The sequence below is a fragment of the Diorhabda carinulata genome, chromosome 1 (assembly GCF_026250575.1).
Source record: "Diorhabda carinulata isolate Delta chromosome 1, icDioCari1.1, whole genome shotgun sequence".
NCBI classification, from domain to species: Eukaryota; Metazoa; Arthropoda; class Insecta; order Coleoptera; family Chrysomelidae; genus Diorhabda; species Diorhabda carinulata.
Window position 1 is genome coordinate 11,181,035 of NC_079460.1, and position 24,118 is coordinate 11,205,152.

General features: G+C 30.8%; 1 protein-coding gene across 10 annotated transcripts in view; it reads right to left on the bottom strand.

Moving 5' to 3' along the window:
- Window positions 1-24,118, bottom strand: part of LOC130894048 (agrin-like) — a 451,778-nt gene that overhangs the window by 107,030 nt on the left and 320,630 nt on the right. For all 10 annotated transcript variants that reach the window (XM_057800666.1, XM_057800652.1, XM_057800642.1 and 7 more), the window contains one exon: window positions 14,696-14,905. In XM_057800666.1, the coding sequence (XP_057656649.1) occupies window positions 14,696-14,905 (210 nt within the window). The remainder of the gene's footprint in view (window positions 1-14,695; window positions 14,906-24,118) is intronic.

A 24,118-nucleotide genomic window follows, 5' to 3' on the forward strand; every position in this document is an offset into this window, starting at 1 on the left:
CCAATTCTTTTCCCCTCGGACTTATTAAAAAAAAAAGCAAAATAAACTCTACTAATGGTTTACTTATATTTTTAAAGAACATGCGCTTTTTTTCTCACCTAAGGAAATTCTCGAATAGGGTCTTCTTCAAAAATTACTTGAAACTATACAGAAAAATTGATCGAAAGACAATAAAAGCTACCAAACATTTATTATAATAGGAAACTCGCCAATTCTCCTAATGTTTCTAAAGAAACATAGTCCATTGTGAATTATCTAAGAAATAAGGCTTATTCATCGAGCATAATCTCTACTTCACCTGATAACCTTATTAATTCCTTTGTAGTCAAAAATTTATCAATGACATCAAAAATAAATACTCATCTGGAACTGATGGACTTATATTAAAAATGTTTTCTAGTCTGCCCGATTGACATTAAATCATCTTACCACTTTAATTAAGGTTTCATTTCAAAATGTAACTTTCCTAATTGCCTTAAGACGGCCATAATATACCTCTACATAGAGAAGGAGATAAAAATCAAGTGTAAAATTATCGCACAATTGAACTCTTTCCCACGTTATATAAGATCATAGAAAGATTGGTCAAAAAGAGGCTTTCACTATTTCTGTTTGAACACGAAATACTTACTACCCATAAATTTGGGTTTTTAAGTAAGAAATGCGCAAATTATGCTATTTTCTCCCTCCTAAATAATATCTACTCTAGCATAAACAGCCATCACTCCGCTGCAACAACTTTTTGTTATTTTTCTAACGCTTACTATTATGTTAGTCATAATATTTTATTTATCAAATTGCAGTACTACGGTTTCAGGGAAACACCTCTCGCATGGGTTGAGTCATTAACCAACAGAAGTTAGCTTGTAAGGGTTGATATAAAGATGTCTTCTTGCATGCCTATAGAATGTAGAGTTCCCCAAGGCTCAGTACTAGGCCCTATTTTGTTTCTTTTGTTTATAAACGACATCTCCTATCTAGATATCAGTGGTAAAATATGCCTATTTGCAGACGACACTAGTACCTGTTGGAGCAACCCTGATCTCACGGCACTTCATATCAAATCCAAAGAACTAAACTTATCCACCAACAGTTTACCATGCTCTTATTGACTCGCATCTCCGTTATGCCCTTCCATTCTGGGGTACGTGTGGTACGACTCAATTTGAGCGAATATTGAAACTACAAAAGAGAGCTGTTAGATATTCACTCTGAATCTGTTTGCCTAATTTGTAAGCACGCTTCTCCAATTTCAGAAAGATTGTTGCACATCTCTCCACTTAAGAACGCGGAGTACTACCTTTACCTATCTACTTCACGTTCAAAATTAGTTGAAGGCTCAATATTTTACAATGCAAAAAAATGCACAATCACTTGCCAATTGAAATCAAATCGATATCATCTTTTCCCGCATTCCGAAAAAATTTGAGGGCATATTTACTGGAAAGTTCTGTAAACGATTCTATTTTAATAATATTTAATTACGGGTATGCTGCATACTGGTTTAATATTGCTATGAATTTATACTAATTACCTATTACTATTACCTAAAATTTTGTGGTTTTCTTCTATATATTGAAATATTATTCATTGATTGCATTATTTGGTTTTTCTATTTTATTTATTATTTTCTATTTTATTTATTATATTTGGAATTATTTGACACCCTATTCGACAACAATTGAATTGAATACCTATTTTAATGTATTATTATTATTATTATAATATTAATCTGAAAAATAGTAGTATTTTTAATCTTTCTGTATACCTCGTTAGGTTCAGTCGTTAAGTTAAATCCCACAATAATAAATTATTCGCTTTTTGTTATAATTGAAATGTGATACCACAAATTGTTGAAGCAGCGTTTTTATCATAGAATTTGGTAAATATACTTTAAAATTATTTACGTATCCGGATATCAATATGCCAATCACTGAGACACAGACTGTTTGGTTTTTCTCGAGCTGAAATTTATTTATATATTTGATCCGTTTTTCTTATTTTTTTTTTCAACTATTGACTGTGATTTTGGCAACCAAGATCACAGCAATATGTCTAACCTTCCCTTACTACCAAAAAACAATCCAAATATTAACTCTCCACCCTTATCATATGCTGCCTTAGCAAAATCCCCACACCCTTCTCGATGGCCCTTACGAAATCAGGCCATCATTATGCCTTCTATCCCCAACACTGTACTATTTGACTATATTAAATCAATAGGTAGCATCATCTCTCCTAAAAATGTCATTTTCGCATCTAGAATATCACACGGACGCATATGCATTTATTTATCTTTGACGACTCAGGTCGACGAACTTCTAAAAACCAACCAAAATATCCTAGTTAATTCCAATTTAATCCCTATACGTCGGCTTATATCTCCAACCAAAAGAATACTCATTTCCAATGTTTGTCCATCCATTCCCCATTCCGTCATTGAGAAAGCACTGCAAGACCTAGGGTTATCACTCACCTCTCCTATATCATACGTCAAATGTGGCTCACCTGATGACGAATACGCACATGTGCTCAGCTTCCACTGAGTAACTTCCGTATTACCAACCAATAATGATTTTTCTCTTCAAACTTCGACTGTCATTAGTCATGAAAATACAACACACAGAATATTCATTTCTAACAACAATCTGATCTCCACCTCCTGTGCTGACCCTACTGCCACTACTAATACTTCGGTTATTCCCGTAATATCCTCGGAGGACATCCTTTCTCATTTTCCCTCTCTAATTTCCTTATCAAAAACTAGCGAAAAACGTCTCAGTTTAAATGACTGCAGCATTGACTCACCACAGTCTATATCTCCTACTGATCTTCATCCAGATCCAATGCCTCCCCCCGAATTGTCAAATCCAGCTCCAGAAACCCTGCTAAAAAGAAGACCAAAAAATCTAAACTGACTGAATACGATTGTCACTTCATAACCTCTGAATCACACTCCGTTATACATAAACAATTCGACGATTCTCCTGAATCATTTTCCCTTACTGCATGTACTTACTGCCAATTTGTTACGTTTCTTTAAAACACATATGGCATCAATAACCCTCTCCCCGAAGCCAACAAATTTATTTCCAACACAACCCTTCTTCTGAAGGATTTGCCCCTTATTTATCCTAATATAAAAGAAAGATCTTTAAAAAACCGTATTACACGTCTAATCAATAGAATTAACTTTAAACTTCACCCCGAACAAAAAAAACCTCCCGAAATATTTATTACTGATGATGGGAGTACCACTGACTCCTCGACATTATCTCAGTAAATACTCTCTCCCTTCTTCCTAAACAAGTACATTCTCTCTGATACAGTGGAACTGCGATGGATTTTATCATAGACTAGAAATAATTCAGAAAATCATTTCCTCCCATAAACCTGACTTCCTTTGTCTCTAAGAAACCAACGTCAAAATTGATCATTAACGCAATTTGAGAAATTTTGAAGGATATCACTACATACGTACCAACTGCATAAGAGCCAGTGGCGGTACTTCAATATTTGTATCCAGTGACATATACTCATCTCACCTCCCATTATCAACAAACCTTAAAGTAGTAGCTATAACTACTTGGTGCCCCAATAAACTTACCATTTGCAGTATATACATTCCGCCGGACCACCCCCTTGATGAAAAAGAGTTAACAGACCTAATTCGTCAGCTTCCCCAACCATACATTCTTGTTGGAGACTTTAATGCACATCACACTATGTGGGGCGCCACCCAAACTCGCACTAGAGGCAACACAATAGAAAAAGTCATAAATTCAACTGGTATCTGTCTGTTAAATACTGGATCCAAAACTCACTTTAACATCTCCTCAGGTTTCTTTTCTGCTACTGACCCTAAAACTGCACTTTCTCTTTCTTGGCAAGTTTCCGATGATCTACATGATAGCGACCACATTCCTATTATTATATCCAATCCCTGTAATAAAGAAACTGTTGCCAAAAGGTTCTGGCAAATAAAAAATGCAAACTGGCCTGAGTTTACCTCTCTCTCCGAAGTATACTTATCATTTTTGATCATTTCTACGAATATAAACGATACGCTAGATATGTTCACTAAGAGCATACTTGCGGCTGCCGAGGTTCACATTGGTAAAACGGTCTGTTCTTCGGCATGTAGGGCTGTTCCATGGTGGAGTCCGGATTATGCAAATACCATACGTGAATCAAAACATGCTCTTAATAGGTTTAGACGTCACAAAATACAAGAAAACCTTATTATACATAAAAGGCTTAAAGCTAAAGCTAAATTTATTGTCAAATAAAGTAAGAAATCTGGTTGGCAAAGTTATACTTCATCCATTACCCACAATACAGACCCCAGTCAAGTTTGGAAAAAAATTGCACAAATTCAAGGCAAAAAAACTAATATCAAAATTCCTTCTTTATTAACTAACGATCTGCTTATTAGTACAAGAGAAAATCAGTAATTCAGTCAGTCAGTAATTCAAGTGGTAGTTTTTTATTGTAGGTAATATTTTGTATCTGTTTCAAGAATTTATCAGTTTTTATTATCTTAAAAATTCATAAGTCATTGACTTTCATTAATCTACTTCGATTTAAAATTTTGATTATGTCTGTGTTCAGTTTATGGGATGAAAGGAACGTTTGGATATTCAGAACAATTGTTAAGAGAACATGAGGTATTTTTAATACTTTGTAGTTGTAATAACAAATCACAGTGCCATGTTTTAATTCCAGAAGTCGATAAATTGTGCGTACCATATATAAGCCCGAATGGTAAAATCGTTTCAATGCACGAAATCCAGAATCTGTGCCGACTGAAGAGTCTAGGAGACGACTGAAATATTTATATCAGAGAGAAAGTACAATGCATATTTTTATTTTGTGATTAAAACGCTAGGCAAATTCTTAATTATTAACATAGGATAGCTCGGCCACACACTTGTTCCTCGCTTTTGAATATATATATATATATATATATATATATATATATATATATAAATATATATATAAATATATATATAAATATATATATAAATATATATATATATATATATATATATATATATATATATATATATATATATATATATATATATATATATATATATATTATACTTAAAAAATACTGAAAAGTACGACTTTTCGAAATATGACTTAACGTGCTATATAGTTTATCTGCATCTATAGATGAATAAGATTTTTCAATTTTTTGCTATGTAGAAAGTGGAGCTTATTAGTCTTATTGGTGTTATTCACTTGAAAAATAATAGATTGGCTAATATGCATATAGCTATTGTTGGAGACATCTTTCGGACCTTAGCGATTGTAATCGATCAATATTCAATGAAGTAAATATAATAAAAATTTAGATCAACAAATTCCCTTTTTTGTAGATTTGAAGTTTATCATATGAATCAAAATAAGATTACTTCATTACTTCACAGTTTATGACTTAAGATTTGAAATTATATTAACGTTATAAAATTGTTTGAAGTTACTTCGAATGAAAAAACCAACGAATAAATCCTATTTTAGTAATGAAATCAGTTCAATAATGTGAAATTTCAATAAAATCTATATGAATAGGTAGCTAGCATAGAACTAGAAATTAGAATTGGCGTATATGAAAGCGCCCTTAGCTAATAACTTGGAAAACTTTATTTCCAAATATTCACTTCACCACGCACGACACTTCCCGACAATAATCGGAATTTATCGAACACGGACTATATGGAACCACGATACCGGAATGTAGGTACAGAGTATTTTCTCTCACAACTCACGAAAATATACTACAGGTAGTTAGCGTGACTGGCACGCGGTAGGAAAGCAGAGCAAGCGTCATATTGATTTTAACTTGTCGCAGAAGGTGTCTGCCTTCATTCTGGTATATTACACCCTAATACAAATTGTTTTTGAGTCAGAAAGACCCGGAAAATGAACATAAAAATATCTCCTTCACATGAAATGAACCACATATCATGATGGAAATATTATTTTAAGGATATTACGTTTTAAGTTTTCAATAGATGATCTAAAAAGCACAAAAATATGTTAAATTAAAATATAAAATTCTAATACTCATTTGTATATGAAAAAAAAAGAATTTGAGTCCAAAGCCAATTTAGGATATGGTTCAAGTTAAACTCTCCGTCACTACGCCAATTTCCTGAAAGTTTTATTTCTCTACCAAGGCTACAAAAATCATTACAATTTAGTGTTTACAATTATTATTAGAAATCAAAGTAGTTGAGTTCCGTTTTTCAGATTTATAAACATGTGTGAGGTAAGTTCAATTGCAATTCTAAAAGACTTTTGTAACTTTCTTCTTTGTCTATCAATTAATAAACAATGATATTGTCTTTGATTGATATCAATAAATCACTGTCTGTATGTCTTAAGCGAATTAATATTTGTTTTTAAGGAAAACAGAATAATGAAGGTGGCTTGAATCGAAATAGGTTATTGTATTGGAAACAATATACCTACTGTTGTTGAAGCTATTGTGGTTACAGATTCAATAGTTTCAGTTTGTGAAGGTATTATGTGGATTAAAATGTTCATATAAAATATGAGAATCTAAGATGAACGATTAATTATTCCAACGTTTTGTATAGAAAGGTACATCTGTATGAACGATATATATATATATATATATATATATATATATATATATATATATATATATATATATATATATATATATATATCTATATATATATATATATATATATATATATATCTATATATATATATATATATATATATATATATATATATATATATATATAGTCTTTGCCAGCTATATTATGAGTAGTTTTATTTTTATAATTAAATATTCCTCGTCTGGTAAATGTTGCCTCATCAGTAAAAAGAATTGTATCCAAAAAATCTAAAAATCTGGGTTAACATTTTGTTTATTTTGCAAAAAATAGGCAAATTGTAGACGCTTAGGTAAATCTTAGGTAAATAGGAGTGTAATGATATAGATGCAATTTTTCCCTCTTCAGTATTCTAAAAACAGATGATTGGCTTATACTTGTTTGCAGACTTAATTGGCGAGTACTGATATCTGGATACTCCGTAACACAAATTAAAATTTCATCTTCTTCATCGGCAACGATTCTTTTTTGTATCACCGTGCTCAGTTTTAGAGCGTAAAGACCCCGTTTCACCTAAGCGGTTGTAAAGATATCGATACAGTTTGTAATTGGGTCGCCTTCGATTTGGGTATAATTGTGAATATCTTCGAGCCGCAGCTGGGCCACTATAATTTGACTGAGCAAACACACAAATCATGTCGCGCATCTCATTATTTAAAAAATCATTATGCCTAGGCATTATTTCATAAATAACTATTACACTTGTCAATTACTAAAGTGTTAATAAATGGTATACTAATGTATTACTTATTCTTATACGAACATTCTATACGAATGTTCACCATCATCATTTTCACCTACACTACACCGAGGTCGCTCTAATAGTTGAATTGTCTCAGGATTAAGAGTGCAATCTACAGGTAAATTGAATTTCTCTTAAAAATATATCCAAATCTTTCCATATATTTTACGGCATAATTTAGATCAATTTTTTCACTTGCAACTAAAAATAGAAATAGTAGAAGAAGAAGCATCCTTTACTTCCAACGTCACATTCAATACTGATTCTACATCAGAGAAGTTTTCATTTAAATAACACTTGGATTCGATATTTAAATAAAACAAAGAATATTTTCATATTTTTATAATGTTAAATAATTGATTACATTGAGTTTGTAATAGTACAGGTACTCTCTAAGTGCTCTCCCTATTAAACTGTTGTCAGAACAAATATCACAAACGACATATATTAAATCTATACAATTGGAAAAGCCACACATTGGATTTGGTATAAATGACTTTAATAAATTAACAATATTATAATAAAAATCGCAAAAGTTCACTTGGTACAAGAGATTAGAATCGATAGGACTTTTGTTATCTGGAGAATTGAAATACTCCTCCTTACCCTTACGCAGTGCATCTATGACATGTTCCCATTCGAAAGTATTGAAGGACATTTTGATAGGTTCCACAGCTCCGATAAATGTTGATAAAATGTTGATAGGTGCAAAATTTCTGGCAGGGCTAAGGCTACACCCAACCATAAATTGACCAACATTGAAAACTCTATGTAATAAATAATGTTTTTCTTGTCTTTTTTTCGTAATTTAGTAGAATTTGATTCAAATCACGATTGTAATTTGATTGTTCTTCATCCGTACATGTAACACTAGTCTCACTATCTTCACTATAATACCCAGAATCTTGATTCATATTGACTACACTCACTTGTCGACTGTTGATTTTCAAACTAATGTCTTTCAATTTATATGTTAGCTCCCGAACTTCTCTGATTGGTTCCCTTTTCTATACCAAATCATCAGTGTATATCCAACCGTTATGTTTTTTATCTAAAGGTAACCATTTGACGTAAATTCTATTACGTTCCCTCTTCAACACCTTTTCAACGAGATAAATGTTGGGATTTTCGATTTTTTAGTAATTCTTCCTCGTGGAAACAACCTCTGATGGGTGATCCAGTCATATCTTCTAACAAATACTTTACAGGATTCATTATTTTCACTTTCGTAATTTTGAATAATTCAGTGGTAAAATTGGGGGTGTAACCTTTTCCAAAAGCATGTTTCGCTTTACTTATTCGCACAATATCTCCTACATTTAACTTTCTAGGTCCGGCGATTTTCAAATAACTGAATTTCTTATTTAAAATCAATTTTTCGTTACTTTGATTCACCTCTGACGGTTTATATCCAATTTTACTATGTTTCGTGTTGTTGTATTCCTTTGTGATTTGAGGTAAAATATCGATCCATTTGTATTTCCCAATTAAGCTGAAATGTTTATAGTTTCGTTTTGAGCGTTCTAATAACTCTTTCTGCAATTGCAGCTTTCTTTGTACTAAACGTACTATAATGATTGATATTATGTTTTTTCATTAGAGTTTTAAATTTAGTATTGTAAAATTACGTTCCTTGATCTGATTGTAGATTTTTTGGCATTCTACCGCCTCTGATAATACTCGAAAATGCAGGAGTTATTTCTTCGGCCGTTTTCGTCTTTAGTGGACGAGTCCACACGAATTTCGAAAAACAATCGATAACTACCAAAATAATTTTAAATCCTCTATTATGTCTTGCATAAGGTCTCATTTCAGCTAGATCCATCTGCCATAAGTCATGAAGACCTTTAATTATTGTTCGTCGACGGGGATAATAATCGGTTTATGTAATTCCTTAACAAGTTGAATCCTGTCTGCAGACATAATTTGTAGTGAACAATTTACTTGGCAGCATTTGTTATATCTATTTCGAATAACAAAATAAATTTTCTTGGGGACTTATTTGTTTGCGGTTAGTTGATTATTCCTCTAAATTACACCGCTTATCTATTCGCGTCTACACCGCTTGCGGTTGATTATTTATCTAAATTACATTGTACGAGAAGATCCTTGCAGAAATAATCTCTACTGCCCAATTTAAATTCGACTTTATCGTTGTTCTTTATGATAAGTCCATTTAACTGATGATACTGATATTCCATATTATTATTCAATAAAACACTCCCATCAGAAGCATATTGTTTACAGCTTTCAATTTTACAATCAAAAGGGAATACAAACGCCGTACCTTCCGTATCCAAAACATAAAAGTTCTTGTTGAATTTCTTCATGTCTCTGAAGCTGATTAGACATTTTGTACGATACGTTTGTGCGAATTGGTGCATCTGTGTGGTATTTGACTTTGAAACAACATTATCAACATGTTTTTTTGTTGCTATTTGTACAATGTTTGTATTGAGAGTAGCAAACCTTGAATCATAATTCCTATGTATTACATCCATTGTATCTTTAATTTTTTTTATGTTGCTCTGTATAAATTCACGATTTGATTCTATTGCGTTATCTACATACTTTTGAGTTGATACATTACTCACCAGAGATTTTATTTTATTTATTTATTTGCTGTATACTTGTGTTCAATGACAATTCAGTTAATTCGATTTTTTTTAATCGTGCTTCGATTATTTATCAGATTTGTCTTCTTTTTATCAGAATGTTGTTGATGACGAACAAACTTGTCGAGACTCATTTTGGAAATAAGCATAAAATCGAATTTGTTTAATATATATAATCGGCTTCGGAAATGGAAACAATCTCATTGTCATTCGAAGTGTTACCTGCATCCTTGGAAGCTATTAACTCTATATTTTTATCATTATAGTTCACAATGTGATCAGGTAAACCTTTACCTACAATGCTAGTGGTAGTGTTACGTCTTGCAATAAACAACTTTTTAATAATGTTGATATACTTCCACCGCTGTGAAGCTTTTAGGGTTCTATCTCTCTTCAAATGAACCCCAGTTCGTTCCAATAATGTTTTGTATCTAGGTAAATCATCTTCGGTATATGTGGGATAACTGTAGAAAAGTAATTGGTAAAGACCTGGAGTAGTTGGTATTCTATCCCATCCTTTATTATCTTCTTTTACTAATATATCTCCGTTTTTTATGTCAAAGTTGATGCGATTATTTCCCAAAGTCCACTGATCGTTGTCAACATTATACTTTGGACCATACAAATAATCGATTTGCGGATCTTGGTTAAAGAAATCTATGACACATTGACGGCTCATTTCAGGATATTGCTCAAAGTGCTCGTTGACTGTTCGTGGAGAAAAAGTTTCTTCATTTGCTTGAGTTTTATCATCATCATAATCATCATCATCATCATCATCATCATCGTCCGTAAAAACTGATTTGTTTTTCGGCGGATCATATTTGTATATTTCTTTATCGGGAAGAAAACTAGGCTCTTTTTTCTCTTCAGGCTGTGGTGGTGGTGGTGGTGTTGTTGTCTTGGATGCAATTTCCTTAGAAGTATTCACAATTTCTTTGGTAGTATTTACGATATTTTCGAGTAGACTAGATATGGTTTTGAAAATTCTATTTAGTGTCTCATCATGCTCGGTTTTGTTCAATTTGAAAGATAAATACTTTTTCCTAATAATTCGTTTCAGATCTGCAATTTTTCGTTTTCGCACAGTATCCACTTCTGGTGGCATCATAATGTAAAATGAATGATTGATTGATAAGGATATTTTTATATACATATCGAATCCTTTGCGATATCTACCATCTTGTAAATTAAAATCTTTGACAATAACCAAAGCACCATATTTATCATTCCAACATTCGGAACACATTTTCTTGAATTCTTCAAATGATATGTCGGGGGGAACGTGTTCGTTGAAGGCATGTTTGAGGTTGATTTCGTCCTGTTTAAACATGACAATCATATTGCAGTTATATCGTATCAGCTGCTTTGGTATTTTCGAATAAGTCTGACATAGATAGAAGGCATCGATATCTTTATTTCTACACATGGAAAAATATTCTTGAATGGTTTGTTCAGCAGTACTTACAATTTCATCGTTTTCTTTAAATGGATAATATCCCACACCTTTTACGTCGGTCAAAACTTCTTCGAGCAGTCGGTTTTTTGGTTGATGAGATTTAAAATAAACGCAGACATTCTTAAATTTCACACCGTTCACATTGAACAACAAGGATAGCACATTATTCGTTTTCCCGCATCCGCCGGGGCCGCAAATGATAGCTCGAAACGAATCAGGTAATAAAGGTCCATGTTTTCGTCTCCGCTCCAAACCATCCAAGACATCGAAATTTTCGAACGCTAATGTCTGCTCTTGCTTAACAATCTCCATGTTATGATACTTTTTGAATCAATGTAGCTATAATTTTAGGTTCCATCATGAGTAGATAGTCAGCCTTCATGTCGATTCACGAAGGTGAAGGTATGCTAAATTCGTTCATAAACAATTTGCCTTTTGAGGTCCATCTTCCCGGCTATCAATACTGAGGACGTGAGTTCTTTTTTTTCACAGTTTAATCTTTTACTTTACACACACACACACACACACACACACACACACACACACAAAGCGGGACGCATCTGATATAGCATACGCGAATAACAAGTCACTCACAGATCGTCACAAAGCTGATTTTGCATTAGAAAAGGTAGCCGCCTGGCTACTGTAACAACATTAGTCTCTTGCAGATCGATCCAAAGAATGAAGCTTACACCTGCATTCCTGCAAGCAATCGGATTAAAATTGAAGAATGGCACAAAAAAGAAAGTACGTGCGTTCTGATACAACACCACCACCACCACCAACAAAAATATCTTCGATATTTGACCTTTATCGAGATCCCCAATATGAAAAGTCTATAAGAAAAGAAGATTTCCACACCTATGTTCCTTACGTGGAATCATTCAATAACAGCGATTCGGTGGAATTTAACATCCAACAAAGTGACGCATTTTTTCTCATGTATGAAACTCAACTTGAAATCAAAGGGAAATTAGAAGTAACTAGCGAAGGACATGTGTATCTATCACCGAATTATGGTGCATTCCTCTTCGATTTTTGTTCTTACATTCAAAGTGGAAAGGAAATAGTAATTGTTCGAGATCCTGGTATAGTAAGTAGCGTAAGAAGTTTGGTGTGTTATAATCCACAATCGAAAGAAATGGCTGTAGCCGGCTGGAATTATCCCAACAAACCGCTACTAAATGATGTGGATAAATTGTTTAATTTGTTGATTCCTTTAAAACACATTTTCAACGTATTCAATTATTACACCAAAATTACATATGGAAAACAAACTTTTCGATTCATTCGTTATCTTCATGATAATGATGCTGTAATAGTGAATGAAGTAAACGTTGCTTTACGATATCCAACACTACAATAAAGTTTGTTATAGATAGCATGGCGTTGAAAGTTAAGCACGTCTATCCTAACGATGAAATCAAATTACGCATGATAGAGCAAATAAAAAGTGATCGACCAATATTCATTCCGTTTAGAAAATGGGAACTTTGTGTATTGCCTACGTTAACGAAAGATACTAAAAATGAGATTTGGTCAGTTAAAACAAGCTCGTCTGTCGAGAGACCTCGATATGTTATCGTCTGCTTCCAAAAGGATAGACGCAACACGAAGACAAACGATGTCTCGAAATTTGATCACTTGAACACCAACAACGTAAGATTGGCTTTGAATCGAGAATTCTGGCCCAGCGAATGATTAAAGATGGGTTTAGAAAAGAACGACTATAGTCTTGTCTATTATAATTACATGTCATTCTATAGAAGTTATACTAATACGAGCAGAGTACATCCGACATTGGACTATGAAGCATTCAAAGATCATGCATGCTCTCTTTGTAATAGACTGTTCCAAACAAGAGGAGGGAATGAGAGCATTGACGGTCGATATGAAAGTGGAAATTGAAGTAGGTGTAGGATTTCCTGCAAATACTCGAGCATATTGTATAATTATACATGATTATTCAATTGTTCAAAGCTTCACTATCGAAGGTGCATTTCATCCCAAGGGACTATCCATCGAAATCGGATTTAAACATAGACACTACATATTCACGCCACCACTATCGTTCCATTTACTTAACAATGAAGATCGAAAAACAATCAAGAACATTTAGATGCACATCGTATATATCGACTTAAATTATTGTCAAATACTATGTAAGAAATATGTATAAATGCATAACAATAACAATAACAATTATTGTAAATGAAGTTTTATATATATATATATATATATATATATATATATATATATATATATATATATGGGTGATTCCATTATAACTGTGATATTCAATGTCCTGTATTGTTTTTTTGTACTAGTCATTAATTAATAATCAATTAATAAAAATTTTGTGTTAATTGAATAATTCTTAAGATATTTAAACATTATTTTTATACAATATAACTTGCCACTTAAAGAAAACTTATACTACATCACTTGAATGTCAGTACCGTGTCATGTCCATTCCTAGAATTTACCGATAAATTATTAATTTTTTTTTGTCGTAACAAATGATTTAAACTAATTACCTTATAAATTCTAATGTTTATGATCAAACTGAGGAAAATTGATGCACTTGTTGTTTAATATCTTAAGTTACCATGTCAGTACCGTGGATAAATGAGTCAGTACCGTGGAACTCAAAATCCGACATTTGTGTCTTGCTCGTGATACTTTGAAGTTGTAGTAAATTCCTCTTAGAGTTTTATTTTTACAGTAAAATAGATGAATAATATGCATAAAAAAGTTAGAAAAGTTAAATTTTAAAATCTTGAAATTTTGAATACAAAAAATCACAGTTAGAACGGAATCACCCATATATATATATATATATATATATATATATATATATATATATATATATATATATACTTGTAAGTGTTGTTGATTTTAGGTCTCTTGTTTTTTTTTCGTTACAACTTAACTTCACTTTTTATCAATTTGTATATTAATAAATAGTTCAAATACATCATGAATATATGAAAATATATTCAAACTACTTGTTTATTTGTTAGTATTACTATGTATGAATCACACAATACCAATATTCTTATTATGAATTGAATTGACGTTCTAAATGTGGAATTGAGCAGGTATTAGACAAAAATAAAACTTCATGCATCAAACAAGAATAAGATTTCTTGGTGAGGTATTCATATTCATTTACACCGCCGCTTACCGCAACTTAGCTCATTAAAACAATCAAGGATGAACTTACCACAACTGCCTGCATATTTGACTCGGGTATTGAGGCGGGCTTTACACGAAGCCAAGCGGAGTTCACATTGATTAGTGTAAGTCTTGCCATCAGTACCGCAGACAAGATCTACCTTAGGTTTACAATATGTAGGGCATTGACATAGGGCCTTACCATCAGGACCATTTATGCACTGGGCTCCCCAAGCACAGAAAGTTTTCTCACATGGCTCTGTAACAAAACGTATTGAAATGATAATTTAAATCAATAGGAATAATTAGAAATTTGACCTAAGAAGTCAGGAAACATAGTATTTATTAGTGTATTAATATCCAAATTTTAGTTTATAGAAAGCTGAATGTTTATTTAAAAAATGAATTCGCTTGAATGAGAATAATACACAATAAATTCTACATTAAACGTCAGTATAATCTGTGACAACAGGATTTTAAATGCCTTTATAAAAATATGGAAAAAATAAGATGATATTCATTTTAGAACCAAATCGACTGAACCATCATGTTTAAACCAAATATTTTACGTGAATATAATTTTTATTTCACATAAACGATATTGTGGGTCTCATAACTGATTTTTAAAGTTTCGTAATGTATTTGTTATAGGTCAATAGAGAAGTTGGGATTTTAGCTATTCTCCCGGAGTATTAGCTAAATGCCGGACAATAGATTATTTGTCGAAAAATGACCAAACGTTTGTCTATTCTCCTGGGACTTTAGTTCAAATTCGGATAACAGACTATTGTGTTTACAGAATGAGATGAAAAAAATAGTATAAAAGAAGTCTTATTTATTTATTTTTTGTAGGTCAATCAATCATTTATTGCAGCATGGAGGCTTGGTGATTTACATTTTATTTTATTTTTAAAACAAGAACACCGGTTTGTTCCACATTGTTTACGTAACCTAACCTAACCAGACTGAGCATGAGCTTCTAAAATTTTTTCATAATAATCTTTTACAGGTACACAATAAATAACAGCATCTGAAATATAATTTTCGGTGTTCGAAAATTATTTTTAAAAATTTATTTAATACAAAAATTACAATTAATCTTGTATTATTGAATGGTTACAATTAATCTCTCAAGCGAACTAACTAGAAACATTCTTTCGTTTATATAATTTGATTATTTAAAAATTAAGTGTTCAATGATCTATTTGAAATTGGTATTTCTAATATCGGGTTTTCTATTTTGAATATCTGATATAATATTTATTTTATCATTTGTATTTTCGATATTTTTTATTTCTTCATTATGTATAATTTCTTCAACATCATTTAAATATGATAAATCAGATAATAAATCATCATCTATTGGTTCAAAATCATTTGGTAAATTGTCTATTTCTCGTTGAATTATTGAATCCAAATAATCAATGTTAACATTTAATGATTCCGTTTCTAAGGCATTTATATCGCAATCTGGTTTTATTCTTGATAAAGGATCTGCTACTAAATTAGATTTTCCTCTCAAGTATTTAATTTCATAATCATATTCTTCTAATTTTAGTCTCCATCTGACTAATCTTGAATTTGATTCTTTAAGTGATATTAACCATTGTAAGGGTTTATAGTCTGTATATATAGTGAATTTTGTTCCAAATAGATCCAAAGGTCGATAACAGTTACATGCATATACAATTGCTAATTATTCTTTTTCTTTCGTCGAATAATTTGTCTCTGCACCATTTAATGTTCTTGAGGCGTAAGAGATTGGGTGTCCCTCTTGGGACACTATCAGAAATAGTTTTTCCATTTAACTTTCTATAATCAATTACCAATCTCCATTTTTGCTTTCCAGATGCATCTAATTTTTTACTTACAATCCATATGGGTGAACTCCAAGGGGAATATGAGGATCTTATTATACCTTTTTCTAACATTTCATTAATTTGTTTTTGTACTTCTTCTTTATGTGTGTATGGGTATTTATAAGATTTCACATGTACCGAAATTTCGTCAGTTGTTTTTATTGAGTGTTTTAATTTAGATGTAAAAGTTAATGGATCTCTTGGTTTCAAAAAGATATCGGAAAGTTTTTTACATAATTTGGTTATATTATTTTTTTCTTCATCATTCATATGGTTGGTTCTAATTAATTTACCTACATCTATTTTATTTTGATTATATTTTTGTTGATTGCCAATTATATTTTCGTTTTCATTCAAATAATTAAAATTATGAATTTCTTATTGGTTTGTTTCAAAAGGATGGACTTTAAGAGGTTCATTCTAAGTTATAGAGATTGTTTTAAATGTTTCATTTATTATTTCAACTATAGCATAGCCGTTTTGTGCTATTGTTAATGTTTCTGGTATATAGACCTTTCCTAAATGTGTTTTGTTTACTAAAATTTCTCCATTCAATATATTTACTGTTAATGATTTTAATAATTTTTCGGTAGTTCCAATGACAAATGAGAATTTTATATCAGTTGATTTACTGAATTTTATTGGAATTAATACTTTTTTGTTATTTAATTGTTTATTAGTGAAATCAATATTCAATTGCATTTTGATCTTATCTTCTACTCCTAGTATTCCGTCAAAAAAGTCGTGAAAATCGTCCTGTCCCTCGTAGAGTTCGTGGATTTAGTGCTGATGTACTGAAGTGCTTAGTCCGAACTTTTTCGCACTTTGCGTAAAACTCGCGACCGCACTATCCTACTGACTGCGCCAAATATAATTTTCGGTGTTCGTACAAAGTTCGTGTGACAAGAACAATGTTTACCAGTATTATTTTAGTGTATACAATTTGATAGAAATATGTTCACTAACACTGGGATAAACATTGAAATAACAGACATTCACATATAATAGGAATCCTGAATATGTGACAAAGGTGAAGAAGAAGTAAAGATACATTTTTTACTAAAAAATAGATCCTTGATGTTTGTCCAAGACTTTAAAATAGAAGCAAGAGAAATAAAGAAATTACAAAACAATAGTACAGTGGGTTAAACCTGGAAACCAAAAACAAACTAAACTCAAAATATTATAAAGGAATGTATTACGAAGAGTATGAGGTGAATGGTTGCGACAATTGAACAATGTATTAGGAGATAACAATTACTCAAGTGATCTAATCAATAAGATTGCAATGGCCAGGATATGGATGGGCAAAAAACAGAGATGATTGATATTGATCCTCAGATAAAAATATTTTCAGGATAAAAGTTAAAATATATATTGCCTATTGATTACATTTATGATATTTTTCTAATATGGGTTTGATACAATGAAATTAATTATTGAAGTGGACACTGCCGCTAATAAGTGAGCTTGAGAATTGACTTTGCAAATAAGCAATTATTCAATATAAATGAATCGAGTATCTATAATATATTTCTCAGTATTATCAAAGACCAAATAACTAATACTTATAAAATATTCAGTTCCTTGTTTCAACATTGAAAATATTCGAAAGAAAGTTACAGAATCTCAGCGAGCCCATTTTTCACAATTTCCATAATATTTATGAAATTACAAGCGTTTTGTTTCCCGAGCCATCAAAAAGTAGAAGTATTTCAAAAGTTTTGTGTGTTTAGGATATTTACATCGTAAACTTGATATAAATTATTATATGGGAAGGGAATCAATTTAAATTAATTCTATAACACAAACAGAATCTTTATTAAAATTTTAATTCAATGCAGACAATGATTCCATGCCTTATTAACTATGAACATATGGCTTGGTCCTAGGTGGATCATACAGAGATGCACGATTTGCTTCTGTAGAACGAAAATGTAATATAATGTAATAAATGATATAATAACAATGTCCAGGAGAATACATCGTTAGCGCAGGAATTCCAAATATGTTCCAATCTAATTTGAATAAACAAAAATGGAACAACTCCGACCTATACGTACTTCTAAAATGAAATATTAAAAAAGTGTCCTACAACATCTAAAGTCAAATACTTATTACTATAATGAAATAAAGAATAATATGAAGATATTACCGGCAACGAAGTGAATCATCACAATATTTGGAACGAAAAATATTAGAAAGTCCCATACGTACTTTTTTTTGCTTTCAAAGGAAGAGCATTAGTACAAGATAACGTAATATCTAAAAGACGACATAATTTCGATACAAATTTTAGTTATAAAGTAAATTGATTAATTTAATGTCGTGATAAATATAATGGCTATTACATTGTGTTACAAATAAATAAAATTGTAATGTACATCCATAGTATCAGAATTCCTGAAGTCATTTATTGAGAGTTATAGCACAGTAGACGAATTTTGTGCTATAGCGACGTATACGAGGCCGAATTATGTTCTGCAATCATCAATAAAATTGAACATCTGTCAGTAGGTGTGGAGTATGATAACTTTGCTAGATCAGCATTACGCTTGAAGTCTATTTAGATAAATTATCAGAAACATAAACCTATCGCAGACGAGTATATGATGCCAAAGAATCAGAATTACTTTTCCCTGAGTCAAACATGTGGTTTTCAACCTGAAATCTCAGAAAATACATTATAATTATCACCGAATTAGATATGATTTGAGAAATCAGACATGATGTAGAGTTGTCAAATCTCCTAACTGGTTTCATTTTAATAGTTGAAATATGGGAAGTTAGAGGTCCATAGTCCCTAGCAACAAAATTACGCATTGAATAAGCATTCTACAAAAACTGAATAAATTTTATACTCTTATGTTTATATTTTTCAGCAATAACAGATATTGTGCTCCATTTTCAAGCCATTAACCAAGAAACAAATCTATTAACTAGTATTATCAACATTTATAGCAGGGAATTATCAATAATTTCAATCAATTATTTGATTACCCAACTTTCTTTCATAAATTATGGAACTCTCTGATGATGTCTCAAAAAAATTTATTGATTAAGGACCTTTCAAATACTATTCTATTTTATTCACATAAGACAACTATAAGTCTTTTGTATAACGAGCTTTTGTAATTCCTAGTTCCTTGATATATAGAATTCTTCTGTTTTTGGATATTTAGATGTGATTTTAAGAAAATATTTGGATGCTGTATCATGTCCATTAGAACTTATACTAATATTATATTTATTAAAATAATTCGATAGTTTTTGGGGGAGTCCTTGTGCATATGATAAGGGAAAATGATTTTGTTTTAATATTTAGTTTCTGTTTTGTTTCTTCATTGATTAAAATATCTATTTATCGTTTTCAATGGAATGTTATTAATCAAATTTTCAGGAGAATTCTTTCAATACAGTGTTTGCATTTTGAATAGCTAAGAATATAAAGAGAAATGCTTTATTTTCAAATAATGGTTACAATTTGTAGACAAAAGCTTGTAAGAACTGAAAAACAAACATAAAATAACTTAATAAAGATGCAATTAAAATAAAATTTCAATATACAGGATAAAACCACAATGAGTAACAACAGTATAGGTGATAGTTATAGATAATAATTACTATGTAAGTCGTGTATGAGTCTATAGCAAAAATGAACCTATTATGCAGCATGTCCGGAAATAAATATTATTATTAGAATGAAACTTGTTTACAGAGTAGAACGCACTCTCCAATAAATATGCCCTAAAATTATTGCGGTATGTGGAAAAAGATGATATCTATTTGATTTCAATTGTCAAGTGATTGTTCATTTTTTACATTATAAAATATTATGCCCTCAACTAATTTTGAACGTGGAGTAGGTAGGTAAAGGTGCGTTCCTAAGTGGATAGCTGTGCAACGATCTTGGAGGAAATTGGAGAAGCTTGCTTAAGAAGTAGGCAAACGGATTCAAAGATTAATAAGGAAGGAAGAGTCAGAACTTAATTTTTGAAGAAGTCCCTGCAATGAGCCCTGCTGTTTAGTCCGATTAAATATCCAACAGCTCTCTTTTGTAGTTTGAAGATTCGCTCAAATTGAGTCGCACCACACGTACCCTAGAAGGGAAGGGCATATCGGAGATGCAACTCAATAAGGGTATAATAGACTTTTAAAAAGGTGGATAAGTTCAGTTCTTTGGAAACTGATCTCAGCTCAAAGCAGGAGGAATTTAATTTAGATAAGGCAGCAATATGTAACTCCCATTTCAAGGAATTGCCCACAACAAGCCCTAAGAATTTTAGAGATTCAACGACGTCAAATGTGGTGTTATTTAATAAAAAGTCTGCAATGTATTTTCATATAATAAAACTTGGTTTTGGAAAAAATGAGACAGAGAAGATTAGAATCTCACCATGATTTAAGGGTGATTAGGTCACTAGATATGGTCCTAAGAAGTCCCTATAAATTCAGGACAGTTGGATAGCTTTTTTTCTGTGACATAGGTAAATGATTGTATAATTGCTGTATCAAAAAATCGAATTCAAAACATAATTAGAAAATTTAATTCTTATCATGAAAAACTTTAATTCACAATCGAAATCGAACCAAATAATAAAATTCTTTTTTTTTCAAAGTAACATTATATGCAATTAACAGGATGGTATACAAAACCAACGTGGTCCTCAAAATATTCATGTTTAGTTTATTTCACAATAAAGAACGGCGAGAGAGACAGCTATCTAACTATCAAATTATGAATTACGATGATTAGGGATTCAAAAAGCAAAAACTGCATCGAAAGAAAATAATTATCTTGAGAACATGAATACATTATCCATTATCAATTTCACTAAATGAAAATTAATAACACATCCAAAAACAAAAGAAGTTATTTTATATATCAAGTAACTTCAAATGATTATGTCGCTGTCTTTTTGAAACCTTTTTTTATTATTTTGATATTTATAATGTAGGTGGATTGATATAATTATACAATGTCAAGTCATATTTTCATAAAGATCGAAGTAGGCATAAACGTCACAATTTTACCTGTTTCTAAATGTTCTTGATTTTAGGTCTCTTCTGTTTTAAAATTTATTTGAATAATTTTTGAAAAATTGTTAAAAAATTGATGTTTTGACTTAACTTTAGTCTTTATCAAAATATAATAATGACACTGATAATTTACGTATTTATATTAATCAATAGATCACATACATCATGACCATCAAAATAAGAATAAAATCGAAACAGAAATTTGATCTAATACGAAAAATCATTTTTTCGTCAGTCCTTCCATTTCAAATACGTAGTAGTACTTAATCAAACAAATTATTTGTAGTTTTATTAGAATTTACAAAATAGAACGATAAATTTTACTTAAATTATTTAGATCTTTTTTTTCATTTATAGCTTTTTCGTTCTTATGAAAGTGAACCATTTCTGAAAATTCCCTTTTACGTGTATTAAATTCCGTTCCAAGAATTTATAATCTTTAAAATTGAATTTATCTTTTATTGATATTCCATGGTTCGTTCATACGGTTATATTTTGATCACCTTTTAGTCTTTTTTCTAAATACTGAGGGGTCTGCCCTATGTAAACAGCGTCATAATGAGTACAAGGCACTTTTTATATATAATATTACTTCTTTTGTTTTTTGGTGGTTTTGATTTGAATTTAGTGAAATATTTGGATAACGTTTTATAACTTTCATGATTTTTATACTAATATCATATATATTAAAATAATTTGATAGTTGTTGGGAAAGTCCATGTACATGTGGTGAAGAAAAATGTTTTGATGTTTCGTTTCTGCTGCGTTTTTTGATTGATTGTAGTATCTTTTTATTATTACTGTATCTTCTGTTTCAAAATTAGTTTTTTGATACTTTTTAAAAGAAAGATAAATTTTGACGTTTCGACTTTTCTTATATCAAAATATATCAAAAGGTCTAAGAAATAAGAAATTGATGAAATATACATACAGATATATATATATATATATATATATATATATATATATATATTATGAAACCATATATCATATCAAATATATCAAATACCTATGTGTTAATGATCAGGGACTGAGACTAACAATATGGTCGAAGAATAATGTAAAAATATATACACTGGATATAAATATAGAAAATATAGAAATATTGGAAATTATCTACAATTATTGTTCTATTTGTATAAAATTCGAATCGTACAACATTTAAAATGACATTAGACATTAAATTTTCATGGGTTAAATTATAAATGGCATTAAATTTTTATGGGTTAGATAAGGTTAGTTGTATTTTTATCGGTTATGCGAGATAAATTCGTTAGAACTTCTAAAGAAAATTCAATAACACAATAAATTTTCGCTCAACTTGAAAATGCAACTAAACCATCAAAATTTATTGTAATTTATAATTTAACGTATGAAAATCAATGTCATTCATGACGACTTATCTTCAAATTTGACGTATTTCATGAATCGTGCGGAATTATTGTTATACAAAGTTACAAGTTACAATTCTTGATTAATCAGTATTCAATGTTTTTAGTACTAAAACTCTTTAAAATTTAGCTAGATTAGGTAATCATAGGTAGCGAATTAGTTCATAACCTATCTCAACCACATGTGGTTTATTATAAATGTAACAGAAAATTTTACACCCCACAAAAACCTCTTTCCTATATCTAAAGATTCTGAACAACACTATCAACAATGCGTATAGCGGAATTGTGTAAGGTAATGATCGCCAAAAGTACGCAGTTATCTAGCTCAAATTTTTCAACAATTTAACATTAGTTCATTATTCGAAGTAAACCAGCTTTCAAATGAACTTAGTGTATTATTTTCGGAAAAATGAGAATTAATCAACTACACACACACACACACACGAATATCGAAATCGAATTTTCTGAAAAACTCAAAAACTCATGAAATAAATAATTTACAGGATGTGGCTTTTAAAATAAGAAAGTTGGTATGCATCAACACTCACAATTACACACTCTGGCGGGCGTTTTGATAACCAAGTTATCGTCTTCAGAGACTGAAGGTAAACTGAAACCTAATGTCTTCACTTACCTGTTTTTTAATGAATTTTCCCACCATTGAAACTTCTAAATTATTAAATATCTAAGTAGTAACTGCCCATTATTTTTCATTTCATAGGTTGACTTAATAGACGGATATTGAATGAGTTCTAAAACGAATTCGTCTATGTTTGCATTCTTCGTATTGAATATGGCGAAAATATCATCCGCATACCTGTACCATACCCTAGGAAAATACTGAAACTCTTAACTGATTTGCTTTCCAAAATAACTCATTATAAAATAATGAACATACATCAAAGGAGATTGCTATTTCTACATCTTCAATTTTTGTGATCTTCACTGAAAAACTCTCAGGTTTGATGGGTAGGTTTTCAAACTAGTTAACCACCTTAAAACTAGGTGTACAAATGGTTGAAATAATAGGTCTCATTCCCTTCCTAGGTTTGTGAATTTTTAGAATGGAATAGAGCTTTGACATTGTCGGGTTACTCACGAATAACTTATACCTGAGTGTACTGGTGAGGAGGTTCTTACAATTTTCAAGTGTTTCTTTCACGTTTGTGATCATTTTAT